The sequence below is a fragment of the Protopterus annectens genome, chromosome 2.part1 (assembly GCF_019279795.1).
Source record: "Protopterus annectens isolate FY-2018-M chromosome 2.part1, PAN1.0, whole genome shotgun sequence".
In the NCBI taxonomy this organism is placed as follows: Eukaryota; Metazoa; Chordata; order Ceratodontiformes; family Protopteridae; genus Protopterus; species Protopterus annectens.
Window position 1 is genome coordinate 1,586,930,379 of NC_056729.1, and position 22,903 is coordinate 1,586,953,281.

General features: G+C 40.0%; 1 protein-coding gene across 1 annotated transcript in view; it reads right to left on the reverse strand.

The window, feature by feature from the left end:
- Positions 1 to 201: 201 nt before the first annotated feature.
- The window catches only part of LOC122794995, a 267,524-nt gene continuing 244,822 nt past the window's right edge, over positions 202 to 22,903 (reverse strand). The window contains exon 4 of the mRNA XM_044063583.1: positions 202 to 429. Coding sequence (XP_043919518.1) covers positions 202 to 429 — 228 coding nt within the window. The remainder of the gene's footprint in view (positions 430 to 22,903) is intronic.

Genomic DNA, 22,903 nt, shown 5'->3' on the forward strand with positions numbered 1-22,903 from the left:
GGTATATGTTAGAGTACATTAAACCCATACCATACTTCTAATGATATGTCCACCTGTAAGAATATAAAGTGGATGCAATAATTAATTTGGTGCCATTACCTGTAAATAATAAACACCCAAGAAGGCCACTTAGATGACTAAATCAGTCTAACTTTAAAGCAGAAGAACCGTCTTCTTTCTGTATAGTTAACACATTTGTGGTCATATGTAGGTATACAGATTCAGTTCATTGTTACACTGATATCCTGACATACCTGTGTGGATTCCAGCCCGCATCTGAAGCCTATTATTAGGCATGTGAGGGATCACCACTTGCCTTACAGCAGCTACTAAATCTAAAGACATTTTGGCTATTTCATCAGCATGTTTGTCCCCATTTCTCTCAGGGAGTCCACTTACAACCATGTAGGCATCTCCAATGGTTTCTACCTAATGAGAAAATAGAAAAGCAGTAATATTGATAATTGTGCTGAAGCAAATATCAAATATATACAACGGGCAAGTTATCAAACAGTATACAGAGGACATGTTTCACCTCTTACTGATGTACACTGCACCATTTCAAGTGTTCTGTACCACTACATTTAGTATCCATGGCAAAAGACATTTGTGCAGCTACCTTTTTTTATCCTGCTGTTGAGTAGCAACATTAATGTAACTCTTTAAATAAAACCAGGCACCTCCAAGGAACAAATGCCCCACTGTAGAGAATAAAGCCAAAAAGCAGTCCAAGTAAAACACAGGAACAGCAGAGCAGAACAAGGCTGAGTATGACCATAGAAACGCAGTAATCAGATGTATAAAAACATAGAACTGTTTAATGAACAAAGACAGAAGACAAACAGATAAGCATTTTCAGCAACAAGGCTTCTTCAGACCATACACAGAGTAAAAACAGACAGCTTAAGAACTATCTTGCCCAAGTGCAATTAGGAACCATTTAAAGTGGCAACAACGAGGAGTAAGATATCACATCATAAAAATATATATGTAAATATATGTAAAATAAATAAAAAAAAAATATATATATATATATATATATATATATATATTTATATATATATATATATATATATATATATATATATATATATATATATATATATATATATATATATATATATATATATATACACTGATTACTTAATGCTCAGAGCTCAGAGACAGAATAAGGGAGCACTTATATCAGAGTTCAGTCAGGTAATAATGCTTTGTTTAAACATGCTTTGCAGGCAGGTTCTGAACATACCTTAGGTTTACCATTTTTAGTCATTGAGGTGATTAAACCCAATCTCTGTGGTGGAGATGTCAGGAATTATACTGAGGGGAGAGAGACTAGATGGATTATTAGGCTGTTCTTAAATCTTATATTTATTTTATTTTTTAATTTATTTTATATATGTTTACACATATATTTTTTTATGATGCGATACTTTATTTTTAGTTGTTACCACTTTAAATGGTTCCAAGTAGCTTTCATTGTTTAATTGCACTTGGGCAAGATAGTTCATAAGCTGGCTGTTTTTACTCTGTGTATGGTCTGAAGAAGCATTGTTGGTGAAAGCGCTTACCTGTTTATGTCTTCTGTCTTTGTTCATTAAACAGCTCCGTTTTTATACATCTGCTTACTGCATTTTTACTCAGCCTTGGTCTGCTCTGCTGTTCCTGTGTTTTACTTGGACTGCTTAATGTAACTCTTTTCCTTTAAAATGTAATTATCCTACAAACAATGATTGGTATAATGATTATTGTAGTTATGGTTGACATACTTTATATCAGCTTTAAAACAGATCAACCAACATATGACATCATCCCTTCTTCATCAATCTGACATCACTGTCATACCGGCTACAAGTATATTATGTAGATTACAGTAAAGGACAATGCCACATATATGGACATGTGCCTGGCAGTACATCTTATATCCATCTCTTCTGACTTATAATGGATATAAAAAGTGTACACACCCCTGTTAATATGCTAAGTTTTTGTGATATAAAAAAATGAGACCACAATAAATCATTTCAAACCTTTTCCCACCTTTAATGTGACCTATAACCTGTACAATTAATTGAAAAACAAACAAATCTGTTAGGGGAAAAAAATAAAAAACATACAAAAAGCTGGTTACATAAGTGTGCACACCCTTAAACTAATACTTTGTTGAAGCACCTTTTGATTTAATTACAGCATTCAGTCTTCTTGGGTAGGAGTCTATCAGCATGGCACATCTTGACTGGGCAATATTTTCCCATTCTTCCTTGCAAAAGCACTCCAAATCTGTCAGATTGCGAGGGTATCTGTTGTGCACAGCCCTCTTCAGGTCACCCCACAGATTTTCTGTTGGATTTAGGTCTGGGCTCTGGCTGGGCCATTCCAAAACTTTAATTTTCTTCTAGTGAATCTATTCTTTTGTTGATTTGGATGTATGCTTGGGGTCATTGTTGTGTTGAAAGGTGAAATTTATCTTCATCTTCAGCTTTCCAGCAGATGCCTGAAGGTTTTGGGCCAAAAGCGATGGGTATTTGTAAATGTTCATAATTCCCTCCACCCTGACTAAAGCCCCCAGTTCCAGCTGAAGAAAAGCATCCCCAAAGCATGATATTGCCACCATCATGCTTCACCGTGGAGATGGTGTTCTTGCGCCAAATGTACCTTTTGGAATTGTGGCCAAAAATTTCATCCTTGGTTCCATCAGACTATAACACATTTTCCCACATGTTTTTGGGAGACATGATGTATTGTTTTGCAAATTTTAGCTGGGCCTGGATGTTTTTCTGTGTAAGAAAAGGCTTCCGTCTTGCAACCCTACCCTATAGCCCAGACATATGGAGAATACGGGAGATTGTTGTCACATGTAGTACACAACCAGTACTTGCCAGAAATTCCTGCAGCTCCTTCAGTGTTGCTGTAGGTCTCTTGGCTGCCCCCCTAACCAGTTTTCATCTTGTCTTTTCATCAGTTTTGGAAGGACGTCCAGTTCTTTGCAATGTCACTGTTGCCCCATATTTTCTCCACTTTTTGATGACTGTCTTCACTGTGTTCCATGGTATATCCAATGCTGTGGAAATTATTATTGGGGGCGTATTATCAGTGTGGTTGCTCCCTGGGGTAGATGCCTTCTCAAAGGATATAAGAAAGCATGTTTTGGCATTTAGTTTCAGTGCATGATTATGGCACCAGTTATTTATTTGGAACAAACCTTTCTGCAGGATAGCCAAGTCATTTGGGAGTTCAATAACTGCTTCTAACTTATAGTCATCTGCAAACTTAGTCAACCAGAGCTCTTTGGTACTGGCTTTTACTTCAGAAAACTAGATGCCAAAGCAGGAGCAGTCCCAGCAGAGAACCCTGGAGGACTGATCTTTTTGTGGAGGCAACTTCCCCTCTTTTGATTTTGTATGTCCTATCTGTGAGCCATTTGGCAATCCAGTGGTGGGTGATATAGGGTTTTATTCCCAGTTTATTTAGCTTTTTTACTATGCCTGAGTCGGGAATTCTATCAAAAGTATTGGTCAGGCCAGGGTATTATGTGTGTACCATTTTGCCTTCATCCATTGCTTTGGTGACCTTTTCAATAAAATCTACAAGGTTGAGTAAGCATGACCTGCCTTTGACGAATCCAAACTGAGATGGGTCCAGGCTTTGGAGGCTCCCTATGTCCTGACTGATTAGTTCATGATAAGTATGTCCATGCCTTTGTATATGAGGCTGATTAAACTACAGGGTCTTTAATTGCCTGAGTACATGAGAGGTCCTCACTTGTGCAGGAGAATGACTGTAGCTGTACTCCATTTGTTTGTTACAAAACCTTTATGGAGGGTGAGACTGAACAGTGTTGCTAGGGGTGTGGCTAAATCATGCTTCATGCTATTTAAGATGCACCTAGGGATATTATCAAGACCCATCAATGCAGTAGTTTTAGCTCTTGAAAGCACTTTTAGGACTTGGTCTTGTGCAGTAGCTGGAGGTAAGCCAGTTTTAGGTATATCTTCAGGGATGGATGGAGTGGAGGGGAGAGGGGGTAAACTTAGAGCTACATTTATCAGTCAGTGGGTTTGCTATATCTTCAGCCTCAATGCAGGTAACATTGTTCACAAAAAGCTCAATGCAGTGCTGTGTTGTGCTTACAGATTCATAACAAAATGCTAAAAAATGCCTTGTGACTGTCTTTGCCTTGGGTAGCTATTTTAGCCTCAAACTTAACATAGTAATGGTTTCACTTAGTAGGTAGGCAGGTAGGCTTTTTCCCAATGAGTTTTATTATTGCAGGAAATGAGATCTGACATGTTTTTTTTTCTAGTGTAATATTTATATAGACTTTTTTATGTTTTTTATGTATTGTATGTTGAGTCATAAAATTCTTTGTTACACACAGAAAGGGTTTGACACACATTCATTAAGAATTATTTTGACAAATATTCATAGTAAATAATATTGAATAATGTTAATCCCATTATTTCATTCAAAGTACACTTTTTAAGTATGAAGAAGCAGTTAGTAACCATGCTGTGAGATTCCCAGTTCAAGTCATTAGTTAGTGTTTCACATTTTGCGCATTTGGTCCACATTGTCAGAAACAGTCTTACATATTTTAGAAGTGGAAGGTTTTAAGTGATGCTCGTAAGAAAGATGTAGTTCATGGAGCACTACAATTACACTCTGTAATTAGGAAAAATATACACTTAAGTACATCTCTTGCACAACACCCAATCTTACAGTGCTTAGGGGTGCTTAACCAAAGCTTGCTAAGGATACCTAAGTGCTGTTAAGATCAGGTCTCATACTAGGTATTAACAGAGGACAGTGCCAGCTGGTGAAGAACAGCAACAGAATGTAAAACAGCTTTTAAAATCTATAGATGCTTTTCTCTGCTCTACTTATGATCAGAAAGAGTGGCAGAATGAACTATCTAACTGATTTTAAAGCCATTAGTTCTACAGAGGGGCACTTTGTTTCTCCCTGCTGTCTGTCTGACGATGTCATCTGGAAAACCACACCTCCTACACAAACCTACTGGAATCTCTTAACATTCAGCCTAGCACCATACTTATGGATGACTTCAACTACGCTTCCACAAACTGGGACACTTATATGACCCATAAATCACTTGCTCAGAGGTTTTTGGACTTTGTCAATGCAAACACCCTGGAACAACTTATTAGCTTCCCAACTAGAGTTAAAATATCCTAGCGCTAGTACTCATGGAGGGATGCTGCTCCCTTCCATGCATTAACTCCTCCCTGGTTAGATCTGACCACAAAATGATCTCCTTTAGTATTAAAACCTACCTAGAACACCATCAAACTCTAAACCTGTTAAGACCTTTGCTAAGGCCAATTAACTCAAACTAAATGACAGCTTATTAAACTTCCAAGTCCCTCCAAACCTGGATGACACTGAGGCCTACTCTGAGCTGTACACAACAGCACTGTACAACCACATTCATAGCTGCATATAGGAGGCAGTACCTGTCCTAATCAAACCTATGACTCCTGGCAAAAATAAGCCACCCTGGTGGACCACTAGCATAAACGGGCTAGTTAACAAAAGGGAAAAAAAATCCTCTCCAAAGCCAAGAAGGAACAGACAAAAACACTGCAAAAAGACATTCATCACCAGTCTAAATGAACAAATTAGGGGACTGGTCAAATCTGCCAATGCAAACTATGTGGAAAAGATAGTGTCCCAGGTGAAAGAAAACCATAAACCTTTTTTAATTATGTTTGTGACCTCAAGGGAAATGCTCAGCAATGTATTGAGTTAATCACAAACAGCAACATTTACACCTGGCATGAAACTATAGCAAACCTGCTGGCTGATAAGTTCAGTTCAAACTTCTCTCTACCATCACCTTCTACCAAACCCAAAGAAATGCCCACAACTATTCCAGTACCAGTCATTATGAGGAAACATATTCTAACTGCATTCACTAAATCCAAAAACACAGCCTCCATGGGTCTCAACAACATTCCAGGATGCTTCATAAATAGCTTAAAACAGAATTTATCAGGGCCACTAGAAACCCACTTTAACCACAGCTTCCAGACAGGCTTAGTCTCAGAGCAATGGAGGACTGCAACAGTCATTTCTCTGAACAGGGGGGGGGGGTCCATCTACTGACCCAGGGAACTACAGACTCATAAGTTTGAACAGTCTTATCTGCAAGGCCATGGAAAGAATTATCATGGACCTGATCAGTAATGACACAGGAGCTCTCCAAAAGCTGGAAGAGACCCAATCTTTCTTTGTCAAAGGTAGGTCTTGCCTGCTTAATCTGGTGGACTTCTTCAAGAAAATCACCAGGGCCATGGATGAGAGTAAACTGGTACATACCACTTATCTAGACCTGCCAAAAACTTTTGACACAATCCTACACTTGGGGATTACAGATAAACATACTGAGTTAGGCATAACCCCCTACATCATTAGATGGATAGCCAACTGGCTCACTGACACATGTTGCCTGGAGAAGTGAATCCACTTCCAATATGAAACCTGTTACTAGCGGTGTCCTGCAGGCCTCAGTGTTGGGACCTCTTCTGTTTGGTATATACTTCTCTGAAGTGAAGGCCAATGTTGGGCTCACCAAGTTTGCTGATGACTGTAAGCTGGGAGTAATCACTGAATCTCTAAATGATTAAATCCTACAAAGAGGCATAAAAACAACAAACTGGGGCAAAATCATTGTCTCCGACTAAATTATAAACACATTGTAGTCATACCCTTCAGCAAATCAGATATCCCTGCAAATTATAATATTGCTAGCACACCCCTAAAAGTAGACCCACTGGTGCAAGACCTAGGAACACAGACAGATAGTAACCTAAACTTTGACCACCAGGTAGCTACAGTAGTGAGGAAAGCCATCTGTATGGCTCAACTTACAAGTAAAGGCATAGCATCAAAATCAAAGGAAGTCATACTGCCATTGTACTCAGCCCTCATCAGGCCCATAATTGAGTACAATGTTCCCTTCTGCATGTACCTACCCAGGCACTTACAAGATTTCTCACTAAAAAATACAAAGTATAAGACACATATCTTATGCAGACCAACTAAAGGCCCTATCCCCTTACTCCATCTCATATCATTTATTGAGAGGGGATGTATGCCTGACCTGCAAGGCATTCTCTGATCCAGCCCTGATGAAAATGTTATATACTGACATGAAAATGTATACGAGGGTTATGCGTTCCATGGACCTGAACCTTATTTGTGACTGTAACAGAACCTGCTGGAGAGACAGATTTGTACCCCAAAGGCTACCTCATCTATGGAATAAACTTCCCATTTTTTGTAAAACAAAGCCCATTCCTCATTCTCTTCAAAAAGAAATTGGATAAATGGATGAGGAACTGTAAAGTCACTCCTGGGTTACTGCCCATGTTCCTTATGAACAGAGTCAGCCTGCAAAATGAATCAGGGCTCCAACACCCAAAGATTCACTACCTGATACTACCCCATCCCATATCTGGGGAATTAAGATATAATATTGTCATATCCTGGGTATTTTTGGCTAGACTTGTAAAGGCTATTGTGCCATTAGCATAATAATCACCCATGAACCTATGAACTTATACAATCATGGTTACAGTTATCTGGTAAAATCTTCCAATGTTTAAAATTAAAACATATAAAGGACGTAGAGATTAATCCAGTCTATTTAAGAAGAAAATCATTTATATACCAGCCATTTCTGCAGATACTGAATATCTAAAAATCTGGGAAGGTTTCATCTGGAAGATGTTATCTAAACACCCACATAACGGCCTCTATAAGGGTGAGCCATTTAACATTGATCAGGGAGCACAACCAGCTCATATGGAAGCAATCTGTATCAGGTGTGTTATAATGCCAGCAAATGTTAGCAGTAGACCAACCCCCTGGTAAACAACCTCTTAGGTGTGTAATGCCACTGATAGATAAGCTTGAGTAATGTGAAGTGATGATTTCTTGGTAGATTGGGGTGAACTGATGTAAACAACCTTGGATAAAGTTTGCAGATCAAGATCTCTCTGAAGAACTTGATTCCATCTATCCAAAACTTTTGTTATTACCTTAGCCTGTTTGGCAGCCCACTCTTTATAAAATGGGCTTATTTTAAGATTACTTGAGAACCTTTCAGTATTAATTCTATTCTTTTAAAACAGCTTAATTATTTCATTATTAACTACCTTTGCTTGTGCCTTGGATTTATTTAAAATATACTGTCATTGTAGATGCTATCACCGGAACAGTCTATAATCATGTAAATTATCCTTCACTGCATTAAAATCTTTGATTATGTTGTCTTTGGAGTCCCAAATATGTAGAAAAAAAGATGCCCTCTTTAATCCATCCCTTCCAATGTATGGGTTTCCTCTCAATCTGGAATATTCTACAGTCTGGAATTCTTTTTCCATTGTAAGCCTCTAACCAAATGTTCATTCTCACTTAGCATTTTTATTTCTATACAGGCCTGTCATCTTCTGGGGTCCCATGCTTTCTGTGAAGTTAGTGAAGATGTTCCTAATAATGTTGACCTTATGATGTCCAATTACTTTCTCTCAATTTACCCATCTATGAAATAACTCTTCCTTTCTAACAATTTGATGTTATTTTTGTATCAATGTATATTATTTTTTATCCTATAGATTCAATGCTACATCTAATGATGTTAATGTATATTTATACTTACTTCAAAATATTACTGTATTTGTTCCTTTTATTTTATTGCCTTTGTAAGTATTGTTTTTATGCAGCTTTTCTCCCCAGGCCTCTGCTGAAAATGGGTTCACACCCAGATGGACTATTCCAGTTAACAAATGTAAAATAAATAATAATAGCCATATGGGTCTATGATTTACTCAGAATCAAAATAAGCACATTTGGCAAAAGCCACATTGTGTTCATATGAGTAAGATAGGCCTGCCTTTGCTGGGTTAGTGGGGAAAAATAGCTTTTGTAAACACACTCTTGGATGGGATCCATCCTAATGGAAGTTGGAAATTAACTTTTGGAATTTGTCAACACATATAAATGTATATGCGTGTAGAAGATGTCTCATTAGAAAAAGTCTTTTGGGTAAGATGTACATTTTAATCATTTGGATTTTAGTAAGAAAAGGAAGGAATGTGCTATTAATTTGAATATATAATGGTTGATAATTGGCCTACTTTTAGAGGATTCAAACATCATCTGGATTCCTAAATAATGGAATTCTAAGTTAATAAACCAATGCTTGTCAACAGTATGAGAATACAAAGTGTCCTTAGCCGACTTAGATAAAGGGAATAAAAGGGGTTTATATTCGTTAACTCTAAACCTTTCATTTGTTCTAGGTATTTCAAACATTTAATAACATTTTCATTGATGTCCTGAGGCTGTGAAATCCAAGCAACACAGTCAAACCCAGAGGAAACTGGCATGTCATATGATGAGAATGTAATTCCCACGTTTTAATTTAAACTCTAGAAATGCAATGGTCAAACCCAGAGGAAACTGGCATCTCATATGATGAGAATGTAATTCCCACATGTTTTAATTTAAACTCTAGAAATTCAATGGTCAAACCCAGAGGAAACTGGCATGTCATATGATGAGAATGTAATTCCCAAATGTTTTAATTTAAACTCTAGAAATTTAATGGTCAAACCCAGAGGAAACTGGCATGTCATATGATGAGAATGTAATTCCCACATGTTTTAATTTAAACTCTAGAAATTTAATGGTCAAACCCAGAGGAAACTGGCATGTCATATGATGAGAATGTAATTCCCACATGTTTTAATTTAAACTCTAGAAATTTAATGGTCAAACTCACAGGAAACTGGCATGTCATATGATGAGAATGTAATTCCCACATGTTTTAATTTAAACTCTAGAAATTTAATGGTCAAACCCAGAGGAAACTGGCATGTCATATGATGAGAATGTAATTCCCACACGTTTTAATTTAAACTCTAGAAATTTAATGTAGACTTTGGTCACCAACTAAAAAAAGGGGGGAAATAATAGACAGGTTTGTTTCCTCCTATGTTGCTAGTGGCATACAAAAGAGATGACTCCATGAGACACAATAAAGGCTATGGGTTTCTTATATAACAACTGACATTTCCTAATAAATGCTTCAGGAAAAAGTAATGCTCCAGAAGTTCTCAAATAAAGTTCCAGTTGACTGAGTAAAACGATTTCCTGAAATCTAACAGAATCATCCTCCCCCACATATATTACTTTGCCAATACCACCTTTGAAAATTCAGCCATATTCTTATAAGATCTGCAGTCCTCATTCTGTGATTCATGAAACCTTGTTGCATGGGTGAGATAAGGTTTGGAAGTCTGTTAGTCTATTGGCAAGGACATTGGCAATTTTTTTTTTAATTTTAATCATAAGAGCAAGATAGGCTGACAGCTACCGGGAAGTGTTTTTATCTTTGTGCATTTTAAGAAACATAACTTTTGCTGCTAATGTATCTTGCAAAAAAACTCCTGATTACTTTCAAACTCTTCAAAAATGAACATTAGTGGATCCTTTAGATGACTTTTAAATTCTATGATAAAATCAGGAGAACACCCATCGAAGCTCAGGGTCTTTTAGAAGTGAGGACATTCAACTTGATTTAGTATTTCTTTATCTGTGTTTGGTTTAGTCAATTGGGACTTCCCCAAATCAGGTACTTTTCTAAGCTGTGCCCTGGAAAATATATGAGAATGGCTTGTAACTTGCATGGGTATCAGCGTCAACTTGGGTCTTGTAAATTCTTGCACTAGGATCTCATTAATGTTTACTGGATTATGCACAAGGACATTATCCCAATACTATAAGGCTATATTTCTTTCAGCAAGTCTTCAGACAATGAGTTTTTGTGAAGTCATCCCTTGGGTCTAGTAAAAGGTTTTTAGATATGTTCCATAGGTCCTGAATCTGTTAATAAAGCAAATATCTCTTTTTAGTATTAAGCTGTATATGTAATAGTTTGCTCCTGCAGCCAGGCTTTTTATACTGTTCTAACTGAATAATCTCCTGCCATCTACTCTTACTTTTTTCTTTAGTTAATTGTTTGGACAGCTCTCAGGTAGTAAACTTAAAAAAAGGCAAAATAACACATCTTTTTTGGAGAAGATTCCCCTACACCCTAGTGGCAGGAGAGTGCAGTTAGAACTTGTGTGACTGAAGACTGCTGGAACAGGGCTCAATTTTGAGCTTTTTTACTGGTTAATTGGGTCATTTGTTTAAATCAGTTTGCTCGTTTTCTATTGTTATATAAAAAAGAAATTGCACTTTATTTATCTGCTTTTACTGTATTTGTGTTTCTTCCTACTTTATTACTTGATTTTGCTTTTGCTGCTTGTTCTTAAAAGTACTTAATTGCATTTATTCTGCTGCATTTATTACTGCTTGTTAGTAGCCTGATTAAACTCTAACTGTTGTTCTAAGCCTTTGGTTGAAGCACTTGGGTTTCAGACCAGTTGTTTTACATTAAGAAGAGTTGAGGTCTGCACTGTTGTGGCAGAACAGGTAGCTTACATCCTTCTAAGTTGGGAATTGCTGATTGAAGGCTCAGTGTCGGTTATTCTAAAAGTGTATTAGTTCTGGTTTAAGCACTTGGGCTTCGGGACAGATATTTTACATTAAGAAGGTGTAGCCTGCACTCTTGTGGGAGGAGAGTGTAGATTCTGCCCTTCTGAGCTAGGAGTTTCTGGTTAAAGGCTTATTGTGCCTGCTTATTTGAACTGTTTCTTAACTGTTATACCTTGTTTGCTGTAGCATAGACTAAATTCAGACCTCCTGAATCTAGATTTGTTTGTATAACTTGAATACTAATTCAGACCATCTTTTTTGGAGAAGGTTCCCCTGCACCCTAGTGGCAGAAGTGTGCACTTAGAACTTGTCTGATTGAAGACTGCTGGAATGGGGCTCAGTTTTTAGCTTGTTATTGGTTAACTTGTTTAAATCAGTTTGCTCATTTGCTACTGTTACATTAAAAAAATTACACTTTATGCATCACTGCTTACCTGTGGTTAAACTATTCCCTGCGCCATAAAGTCTGCTCTTCAAATTTTCCCTTAGAACTAGCCAGTGTTTTAGTTTTAGCACTCAAATCTGTTTCTTTGAGCTCAGCACTTGTTCAGAACTCATTGTAAGCACTAAATAAGCTACAAATTACTACAGCACTCAACTTTCCTCACTTGTCTAGAGGAAAACAGTTTTTAGTACTTAATAAATAAGCACCTATCCAGGCATGTGTAAGGGTCAGCTCCCAGTGTTTTCTCCTGTCTACCTGATGAATCTGGGCATCTTGGGGCAATGGAGTAATTGCCTCATGTACACAGACAACCCTCTCCTCTGACCACCCAACACTACAACCTGTGAGAGATGAACTTATATAGCCAAACTGGAAGCAAAGCTCTCTTCACCCAAGACTGAACTAGACAGTCAGGAGGAGAAAGTAAACACTTGCACCACACCACACTCATCACATAGTCCCTCAAAACCTACACCACCAAAACACACACATAGAAACACAAAAGACACACCAACATTCACGGATGCTCTCAATAAAAATCTGCTCAAGCAACAGAGACCTCCAAAGCAGAACCACAAGCAACCTCCACCCCCCAACACAACCCAAATGGCACATAGCCCACAAACTCAGTGTGCCACTCAACCACAGCCCATAACGCATAACAACGTACCCAACACACTAGTCACAGGTGGCTCTATAGTCAGGCACACTGATGTTCCACTCACCAAGCTAAACAAGGAGAAAGTTACTGTCAGCTGCCTGTCAGGTGCAAGGATCCGCTACATAATGCACACACTCAGGTCACTCCACAACAAGTACAAATATGACTCTGTCATTGTCCATGTTGATGTGAATGACCTGAGACGTACCTCCCAGGACTACATGAAAAGAGACATGGAGGAGCTCTCTGATCTTGTAGCCCAGGCAGGTATGACCATAGCCCTGAGTAGCATCCTGCCATCACCCAGAATGATACCACAGTACAAGGACAAAATGATTGACTTCAACAATTGGCTAAGCTTCTGGTGTCATTCTAAGGAGATCCAGTATCTGTCTTCCTGGGATGACATGATCAACAGACCACAATGCTTTGCTAGAGATGGCCTGCATCTGTCGCCCTTGGGATTCCAGATACTGGCTAAGGCTCTTTCCACCCCTATAGTGCCTTTTTTAGGCAAGGTTCAAATGACAAACTCACCACCGTAACAGGTACAAGCAAGCAAAATCTGAGGGTAATGCTCAATGCTAGAAGTCTAAACCTCAAAATGTATTCACTTAAAATGGAGAACATCAACATCTGTGCAGTGACAGAGACCTAGTTCAAGGCTCCAGAGAGCACCCCTGCATTACCAGACTATAATTTATACCACACCTTTCGGCTACCTAACCTGGACTGAAACACTAAAGGTGGAGGCGTGTCAATATTTATTAAGAATATCCACACCTCCAGGCTAGTTGCTCAGCATAATGCATACGAGAGTATTGAAGTGCTGCTAACTCTGGGTAAGACTGCAATCCAAATTGTAACTTGCTACAGATCCCCCACCATGCCCCAGGATTCCCACTCCTCATTTCTTGATACACTGGAAAATATTAGGTTACAACCCAACACCCTCATAATGAGCGATTTCAACTACCCCACCATTAACTGGGAAAACTACTCATGTACCAACTCTTTTGCTCAACGTTTTCTGGAATTCATAAATTCCAATGCCTTGGATCAACTTATCCACACCCCCACCAGGGGCAGCAATATCCTAGACCTGGTCATTACCAACATAGGTGACCAGTGTTCCACACCAGAGGTCAATTCCTCGTTGGTCAGATCCGACCACAAGCTAATCACCCTAGACATCCACATCCTGCCCCATCCCCCATTAGGGAAACCACTGTAAAAAATTTCTCCAAAGCCAACTTCATGCTTCTTAAGACAGAAGTAGCAAACTTCACAACACCCATGCAGACGGACAATAGAGGTACGACTGCTGAATCCTACACAAATGCACTTTATAAGCTCTTACACAAGTGCATGGATCGTGCTATCCCTAATGGAACTAAGATGCTATCCTCCAAAAAAAGGAAGCCAATCTGGTGGTCCTCTGCCATAAATAAACTCTACAACAGAAGAAAGAAACTGTTGCAAAAAAAGAGTAAAATCCCATGATTGGAGGAACTCCTTGGTCAGCCTCAGTAAGAAGCAGAGATCCCTCATAAAATCCTCCAAAGCTAGTTACGAAAACAAACTCGCCACTGATTCTAAAGACAGCCACAAAGCATTCTATAGCTATGTCAAGAATCTCAATGGCAACACTCAGATCTGCTCTGATTTACAGCACAATGGCACTAAATATACAGAACCAACTGATATTTCCAACATCCAGGCAGATAGGCCCTTCGGGGGGTGAGAGGGAGGTAAAGTTAACACTGAACCTATCTCTATACCAGAAGAATGCAAAGTTCCTGTAATCATGGCTGTACAGGTGAATCCACACTCTCCAAAGCCAAGAGCATAGCATCCATGGGACCTGACAACATCCCAGGCTGCATTCTACATGAACTACAGAATGAACTGGCACCCCACCTAAGCACTATGTTCAATCATAGCCTCACCTCAGGCTTTTTGCCCACTGAATGGCGCACAGCGATGGTTATCCCACTCCACAAAGGGGGAGCCATCATGGACCCTGGGAACTACTGCCCCATTAGCCTAACAAACCTGGTCTGCAAGTCCATGGAATGTATCATTATGGAATTTATAAACAAAGACATTGGTAATCTCCAAACTCTGGACCCCACCCAGTTCGGGTTTCTAAAAGGTAGATCATGTCTCCTAAACCTGATAAACTTCTTTGAAGCAGTCACCAAAGCCGTAGATGAGGGTAAGGTGGTTCACACAGCCTATCTAGATCTCGCCAATGCTTTTGACACCATCCCCCACTCTGGAATTATAGATAAACTCACTAAACTAGGTATAAATCCCTATGTCACAAGATGGGTTGCCAACTGGCTCACTGACAGAACCCACACTGTGAACGTAGCAGGCTCCAAATCTGACTTCAGACCAGTGACAAGTGGAGTACCACAGAGTTCAGTCCTGGGTCCACTCCTGTTTGGTATCTACTTTTCTGAAGTACAGGCTAACACAGATGGTCTTTGCCTAATGAAGTTTACAGATGACTGCAAACTAGGAGCCACAATCGAAACTCCTAACGATGTGGACATCCTACAAAAGAGTCTCACTGAGACAGATGCCTGGTGTCAAAGCCATGGCCTCAAGTTCAATGCCAAAAAGTGCACTGTCATCCCCTTTGGTAAAAACTATGTACCCATGAGCTACCACATAGGTGGTAGTCTACTTAACACCGAAAGTGTGATAAGAGACCTTGGGACACAGGTGGACAGTAGTCTCTCCTTTGATAATCACATCACCACAGTAGTGAGGAAATCCTTCTATGTGGCACACCTCATCACATAAGGTTTCTCATCCAGGAAAAAAGAGGTCATTGTTCCCCTCTACTCGTCACTCATTAGACCCATTATAGAGTACAATGCCCCTTTTGGTATGTACCTCACAAGACATCTACAACAACTGGAAAGACCACAGAAATACCTCACAAAGAGGATTACCAGCCTCAAACAGATGCCCTATGCAGACCGTCTCAAAAAACTCCAGCTTTACTCCGTCGCATATCGCCTACTCAGAGGCGATGTCTGCCTAACATACAAAGCTATGTCAAACCCAGAGCTGTTGGACATGCTCCACTTAAAGAAATCCCAATCCCTCCGAACTACATGCTCTAGGGATCTAATCCTTGTCACCACAATAAGCAGAGCATGCTGGAGGGATAGATTCCTGTCCCAGAAACTTCCCATACTCTGGAACAAACTACATATCTATATCAAACAAAGCTCCTCATATGCACGCTTCAAGAAAAATCTTGATGATTGGATGGAAAATAGGAAATTTGCCCCATGGATCACCTCTGTGGCTCTGCTCAACAGGGGCACAGGAAAATAATTTTCTTGGGTGGCGAAAGCCAGGGTACCTTTTTGACTAGGCTTATATAGGCCCTAGGGCCAATATCCTAGTACCTACGTATGGACCTATGAACCCATACCGGGATCTCTGTTAACTAATGAAATGCCAAAAATTGTAAACATCGTGTCTGACTTTTTCTTTATATATTGGAGAGTTTAATGGGGGAGGAGGCTAATTTCCGAGAGGGGTGATTGATGCAATGGTTAGATAGACTATGTGAAAGTGATAAGCTTGCATGGTCATACCATTTGGATGGACAAATATCAATCCTAAAACACCAGAATGTAACCTTCATGATATGAGCGAAAAGTCTATATGACTTGCATTCCTCCAGTCGGTGACAGTATAAGTGAAGACGCAATTCTCTGCAACAGTTCACTTATATTACCAAAGAAAACTCGGTAGAGGAGTATATACTCCATGTGAGCTAGAAACACAGAGATCTGCTCATTGCATGATGTATACATTAGGCTTTGGGAAACCATAGCAATAAGAAATAGATAATGACAGCATCCACTTAGTTCTTTGGCTTGGAAGGAGTAAATCATCATCATCATCATCATCCCCTTTTTCCCATTTACATGGGGTCGGGGTATCGTATTAACTGTCGCCAACTCTCTTGATTCAGTGCCACTCTCCTGCCTTCTTCAACACTCATGCCTGATTGTCGCAGATCTTCTTTCACACAATCCATCCACCTCTTTGCTGGACGCCCTCACTTCCTCTTACCTTCTTCCTGTCTGTCCCAAATCTCCCTCACCAGATTGTCTTCTGCTTTTCTACACATGTGCCCATACCATCGTAATCTGTTCTCTTTGATCTTTTCTGCAATTGGAGCTACTTTGGCTTCTGCTCTTATGTCCTCATTTCTTCGCCTGTCCCGCAGTGTGCATCCTACCACCTTTCTCAGGCACTTCATTTCCATCACCTCTAGCTTCTTCAACTGTTCTGCCTTTACTGCCCAGGTTTCTATACCATACAGTAGTATTGGTCGCACCACTGTCTTGTACACCTTACTTTTCAGCTTCTTTGGCATTCTTCTGTCATATACTACACCTGATACTCTATGCCAGTTGGCTGCAGCCCCTCTGATTCTAGCTTTGACCTCTTCATTCAGACTACCCTTCTCCTCAACCACCCCTCCCAGATGCTTGAAGCTGTTTACCTGTTCAACTATCTCCCCATCTATCTCTATTCTCAGCTTCTTCTGATTTCCCGAATCTGCTGCCATTACCACTGTCTTATCTGTGCTTAGTTTCATCCCATGTGCCTTCAGATTTGCATTCCATTGTCCTATCCTTTGCTGAAGTTCTAGATCAGAGTCTGCCTGTACTGCCACATCGTCTGCATACAGCAGCTTTGTTGCTCTGTCCCCTCCAACCTGTTTGCTGATGTAGTACATTACCAGTATGAACAGCAGTGGGCTCAAAGCTGAACCCTGGTGTACACCCACTCCCACTGAGAACCCCTCAGTGAGGCCAAACACTGTTCGTACTTGAGTCACTGGGTCCTTGTACATAGCCTGTACTAATTCTACCAATGTTTCTGGGACTTCAAACCGCCGCAGTACTGCCCAGATCAGCTTTCTTGGGACCTTGTCATATGCTTTCTCCAAGTCTAGGAAAGCCCAGTTTGACTCTCTCCTCTTCTCTAGTTTCTTCTCAAGTATCTGTCTCAATGCAAACATCAGGTCAATTGTGCTGCATCCTGATCTGAACTGTTCATCTCCCATCTTACATTCTACTATTCTGCGTATCCGTTTATCAATCACCCTCTCCAGAACTTTCATGCAATGTGGTAGGAGTTTGATGCCTCTGTACTGTCCACAGTTGTGGCTGTCCCCTTTGTTCTTGTACACTGGCACGAGTATGCTTATTCTCCAGTCATCTGGAATATGCCTTTCTCTCCACACTGCAATTAGTGCCCTCAGGAGCCATTTCTCCCCTAGCTCACCCAGCATCTTTATCATATCTGCTGTGACCTCATCTGAGCCTGCTGCTTTCCCTGACTTCATTTTCCTTAGTGCTGCTCTTACTTCTTCTAAGCTGGGCTCCTCTTCTACTCTCATTGTAGGCTGTTTCTGGGGCAGTACCGCTTCTGTGTGGTTTTCTTCATTCAGAAGCTGCTGGAAATACTCCTTCCATCTGCCTTTGATGTCCTGTGGGCTGGTAAGCAGGTTGTTGCTGGAATCCCTTATGAAGGGTGTCTGACTATCTTCTTTATCTTTCTGTCTTTGCCTTGCAACCTGGTATAGTTTCTTTGTGCCCCTTACTGAGTCACTTTCCAGAAGCTGATAGAGTGCCTCTGATGCCCTATTCTTTGCTATTGCAACTTCTTTCTTAGTTTCTTTGTTAGCCAACCAGTAGTCCTTCCTAGCTTGGTCAGTCTTTTCAGTCTCCCACTTCTTCCTGCACTCCTTCTTTCTTTTGATTACTTCCTGCACTTCTGCATTCCACCACCAGCTTTCCTTATGTACCTTATTTCCATACCTGGCTCGGCCACATATCTTTTCTGTAGTCCTAACACATGCTGTTTTTAGGCACTGCCACTCTTCTTCAACTCCACCTATTTCCTCCTCTTCTTGGGGTGCTAGAGCCCTGAGTAATTCATTGAACTGCTGTACTTTCTCTCCAGTCAACTTCCAGGTCTTCAGCCTGGTCTCTGTTGACCTTAGAGCCTTCTCTGACCACTGCTTGCAGCTGATTGTGGCAACTACTGGTTTATGCTGTGAACTGACTGTTTCACTGGGGATGACTTTGCAATCATGGATTCTACCCCAGTGCCTTTTCCTTACTAGGAGGAAGTCTACCTGAGTTGCATGTTGGCTACTCTTGTATGTGATCTTGTGACTGTCTCTCTTTCTGAACCATATGATGGCTACTATCAAGCCATTTGCCAGACAGAAGTCTAGAATGGCTTCTCCTTCTTTATTCCTATTGCTCCACCCATGTGGACCCAGGCAGTCCTCATATCCTGTTCTGTCTGTCCCGATATGTGCATTTAAGTTACCCATTATCAACACCAATTCATGTTGTCCTGCTTTATCTAGTAGGTCTTGCAACTGCTGTCTGAATGCACTCTTTTCCTCACTATCACAACCCTGCTGTGGGGCATAGGCTGAGATTATGAATACTGTCCTATCATTACACTGGAGTCTGATTGCCATGAGTCTGTCATTAATTCTGATGATATCCCTCACTGACTTCTGAAGCCTCTGTCTCACCACAATTCCTACACCATTTCTAGCCTGTCCACCACCTGAGTAGTAGAGTCTGGATCCCAAGCCAAGTGGCTTTGTTGCACTGCCCTTCCATCTCGTCTCTTGGATACATAGGATGTCCAGCCTCCTCAGTATCATCATGTCATCCACTTCTAAGCTGCGTCCTGTCAGTGAACCTACATTAAGCATAGCAATTCTTAGTTCATGTTTGGCAGGTTGGTTGGTTTTATGTCCAGCTTTCACTCAACAGAGCTATTCCAGGTAACCCAGGCTGAGCAACTCGACACCGGCCAGCCAGTAGCCTATTGACCCAGGGCTGCTGGGCTTTTATGGCGGGCACACACTGGCCAATAGGGGGACATATACCCCTCCCACCGTTAGCATGGGTCCCTGGCGTGGGTCAGATAGTAGGCCAGGTCCTTAACCCACTTATCACCAGTAACTACCCATGCCCATTTTTTGGCGACAGTCAACATAACCGAATCACCTAGAGCCATATTTTACACCGTCGAGTGGCTAGCCCTACCACAGTGCACAGTTTGTGATCCGTGTTCTCTAAGGAGAAATATTCTTGGGCAAGTTGGGAATCAAATGTTTATTGACTACCAGTGTCACACTATGAAGCCTCTATGGTCTCCACTTCAAAAATTTTGATCTCAGAACCAAAACTAACCACATTGACATTTGAGATTCTTTCTTTCTGTGGCAAGTATGCTAGGGAATAATCTATTAGAAAGATCCAAAGCCATTCTTGAGGGACCCGTCTGGTCTTTCTTTAGCATTCACCATGCTACTTTCCTTACATTACCTTTGGGGTCCTGAAAAGATTTTGCAGGTGGCAAAGTTGTTGGTTTCTTTCTCCTTTTTTTTTTTTGCAGCAGATAAGGGTGCTGAAGAGAGACTCTCTTTGTCCCTCAATATTAGTAGAACTAAACTTTTCTATTTCCTCCACAGATGTGAAAAAATTATTTTAGTTTTCTCTCACAACCTGTAACATATCAGAGAAGTGCAGCTGAATGGAAGAATTACTCCCTGTGAAGGAATGCAGATACGGTGCCAGGGCCTTCCTTTCCAGGAAAAGTGATGTACTATAATCAAGCTCCATGTGCACAAAGATTCTAACAATTTGTAAGTTGCCTCTTAAAATTGTCTGGCATGGTTTTGGAGTTACTCTGCGAGCGCTTACAATGATTATGTCATATCAGCCCCCCAGCAGTTTCCATACATCAGCAATAACGAACGCTCTAGGATCACTCTTTTCCTCACTTTCAGGAAACCTGAAACCAAATGTTTTTATGATTGGCCATATTTTTCCAGGTCCTCAATTTGTTATCCATTTGAGTGAATGAATTATAGGCTTGTTTGGAGCATACCTTCAGAAGCTGAAGCTGAATACACTCCATGCTTGCTGTTATATCCCTCCATTGTGCCATTATGAGACTCTGCACATGTACAGGCTGGGATTCATAGTTAGTTGTGTTTTGGCTTTTTTTTTCATTTGAATTACATCAACAGCTATTGTTTTAATCACAGTTGTCAAGGTTTCAAGAGAAACATGTATTATCTTAATGTCCTCCACAACAGAACTCACAGATTCTGTAATCATGACACCTGTCTTTGAGCTGAAGCTATTCACAGCTGGTGAGGGACAAACAAATGCTAAAAGAAACTTGTTTACCACAGAATTATCACACCATATTCAGTCTGGGAGTACACAGTCCTGTAACTTTTTTCAAGACCCATTTAAACAGATCCAGAGCTGAACTGATGGGATGGGAGTGGCCCATAAACAGTTAGAACATGTTCATTATAAGCACAAGTCCATGTGTGTTCTTGCTGCTACACTTTTTTTCTCTGTAGCTGGTAGTAAATGAAGCAGATAAAGCTCCATACACTAGAGATTAATTTCTTGGCATCCATGCCTCAAATACATAATAAGCTGTTTATGATCAGGACCCAACCATAATCTTCTGCATAATGCAAATCCCCAATAGATCTTCTCACCATATAAATACAAGAGACAGCATAATGGTAGGGCCAGTCATCAGCTGCCTAATGAAGACCCTGATGATCTGCTTCACTTGCGGTTCCCAGAAGGCAATGGCAATAAATAAGTCCTGTAGATATGCGTATTGTTCTAGTTGCTACAGTCACTGTCAAAACTACTGTTTTCTTTTAGTGTTATGTTTTTTTGCACAGTGCATCTGGACGTATTCAAATTCGGTTAACTTACTAATTCATTGTAACAGCATGTGGAAGTGTGACCGCATACAAGGAACATTACAGTCAAGAAAAATCAAAATAAAATGCAGTAATCTTGATGTGGTCAATGTGAGCAAAACAAAATTAAAAAGGTTGTCAGTAAGTCATTGAAAAATAATGTTGTTCCTTAAATATAATTATATCTTCAATATCATATGTGGGGGATATTCCAGGGTGACTCTCTGTCACCATTGCTATTCTGCCTTGCCATTAACCCAAAAAGCTGTTTACTTAACAGCTTAGGCCATGGCTATAATTTGACTCCTAGAAAACAACAAAGTGTAAAGCTTTCTCATCTTCTCTTTGTCGATTATTTAAACCTGTATAGCTCATCAGATGAGGAACTGAAAGCATAGTTGCAAGTTGTCAAAACTTTTTCAGATGATATAAGAATGTCATTTGATCTTGATAAGTGTACAAAAGCAACCTTTAAAGCAGGAAAACTGCGCACCAGAAAAACAACAGTTTGGGACAAGAATGTGATATAAAAGAACTTGAGCAGGAGGGAGTGCATAAGTATTTAGGAATTGATGAAGGATCAACAATAAAACATGAACAAATTCAAATAAATCTTAGTAAGGAATATTTTAGAAGACTTAAATTAAATCTGAAAACAGCGTTGGCATCTAGGAACAAAATTCAATCTATAAACCGATTTGCTCTGCCTCTCCTAGCTTACAGTTTTGGAGTGATTGACTGGCCCCAAAACGTGTTGGATAGATTAGACAGGAAAACAAGAAGGATGCTTCATGCTCATCAGATGATTTATAAATATCAGTGCATACCAGGATTATATATTCCCTGTTCCAAAGGAGGTATGAGCCTCCTTGAAATTGATCGCATGTATAGATCTGCGATCGTGGGACTGCATAGACAAGGGAATACTCAGACAAACAGTGACTATGGACTTTGTACACACAAGTCTGCATTTGCACTCATTCAGTCTCGTTACTCCAGGACTCACAGTTATGAGTGTTAGAATGGTAACTATAAACTATTAAATGTGCCAGTATTCACCTTTAGGAATAAAACTCTTGATTCAGCCTTCCTAACTAACAAAAAATAAGGATATGGCAGTACATTACATTAGCTGCAGTGATGAGGAGAAGCTCCTTTTCTTATAATAAAACATTTCTTAGAGAATAGACAATGTTAGGATATCTTGATAAAAATCACAATATAATGTAGCAATGTGCAGATGTGTGTTAAACATGATGCCCCCTCCTCCTACTTCTGAAGTAGAAAGAAAGGACATGCCTGCTGCTAAACAAAATGAGCTTGTCTATAGGTACCATCTACTTTGTAAGGCAGGCAAATACTGGCTGATGGCTTGGATGTCAAAGTAAAACCTTGTCCAATACAGAAGTAAGCA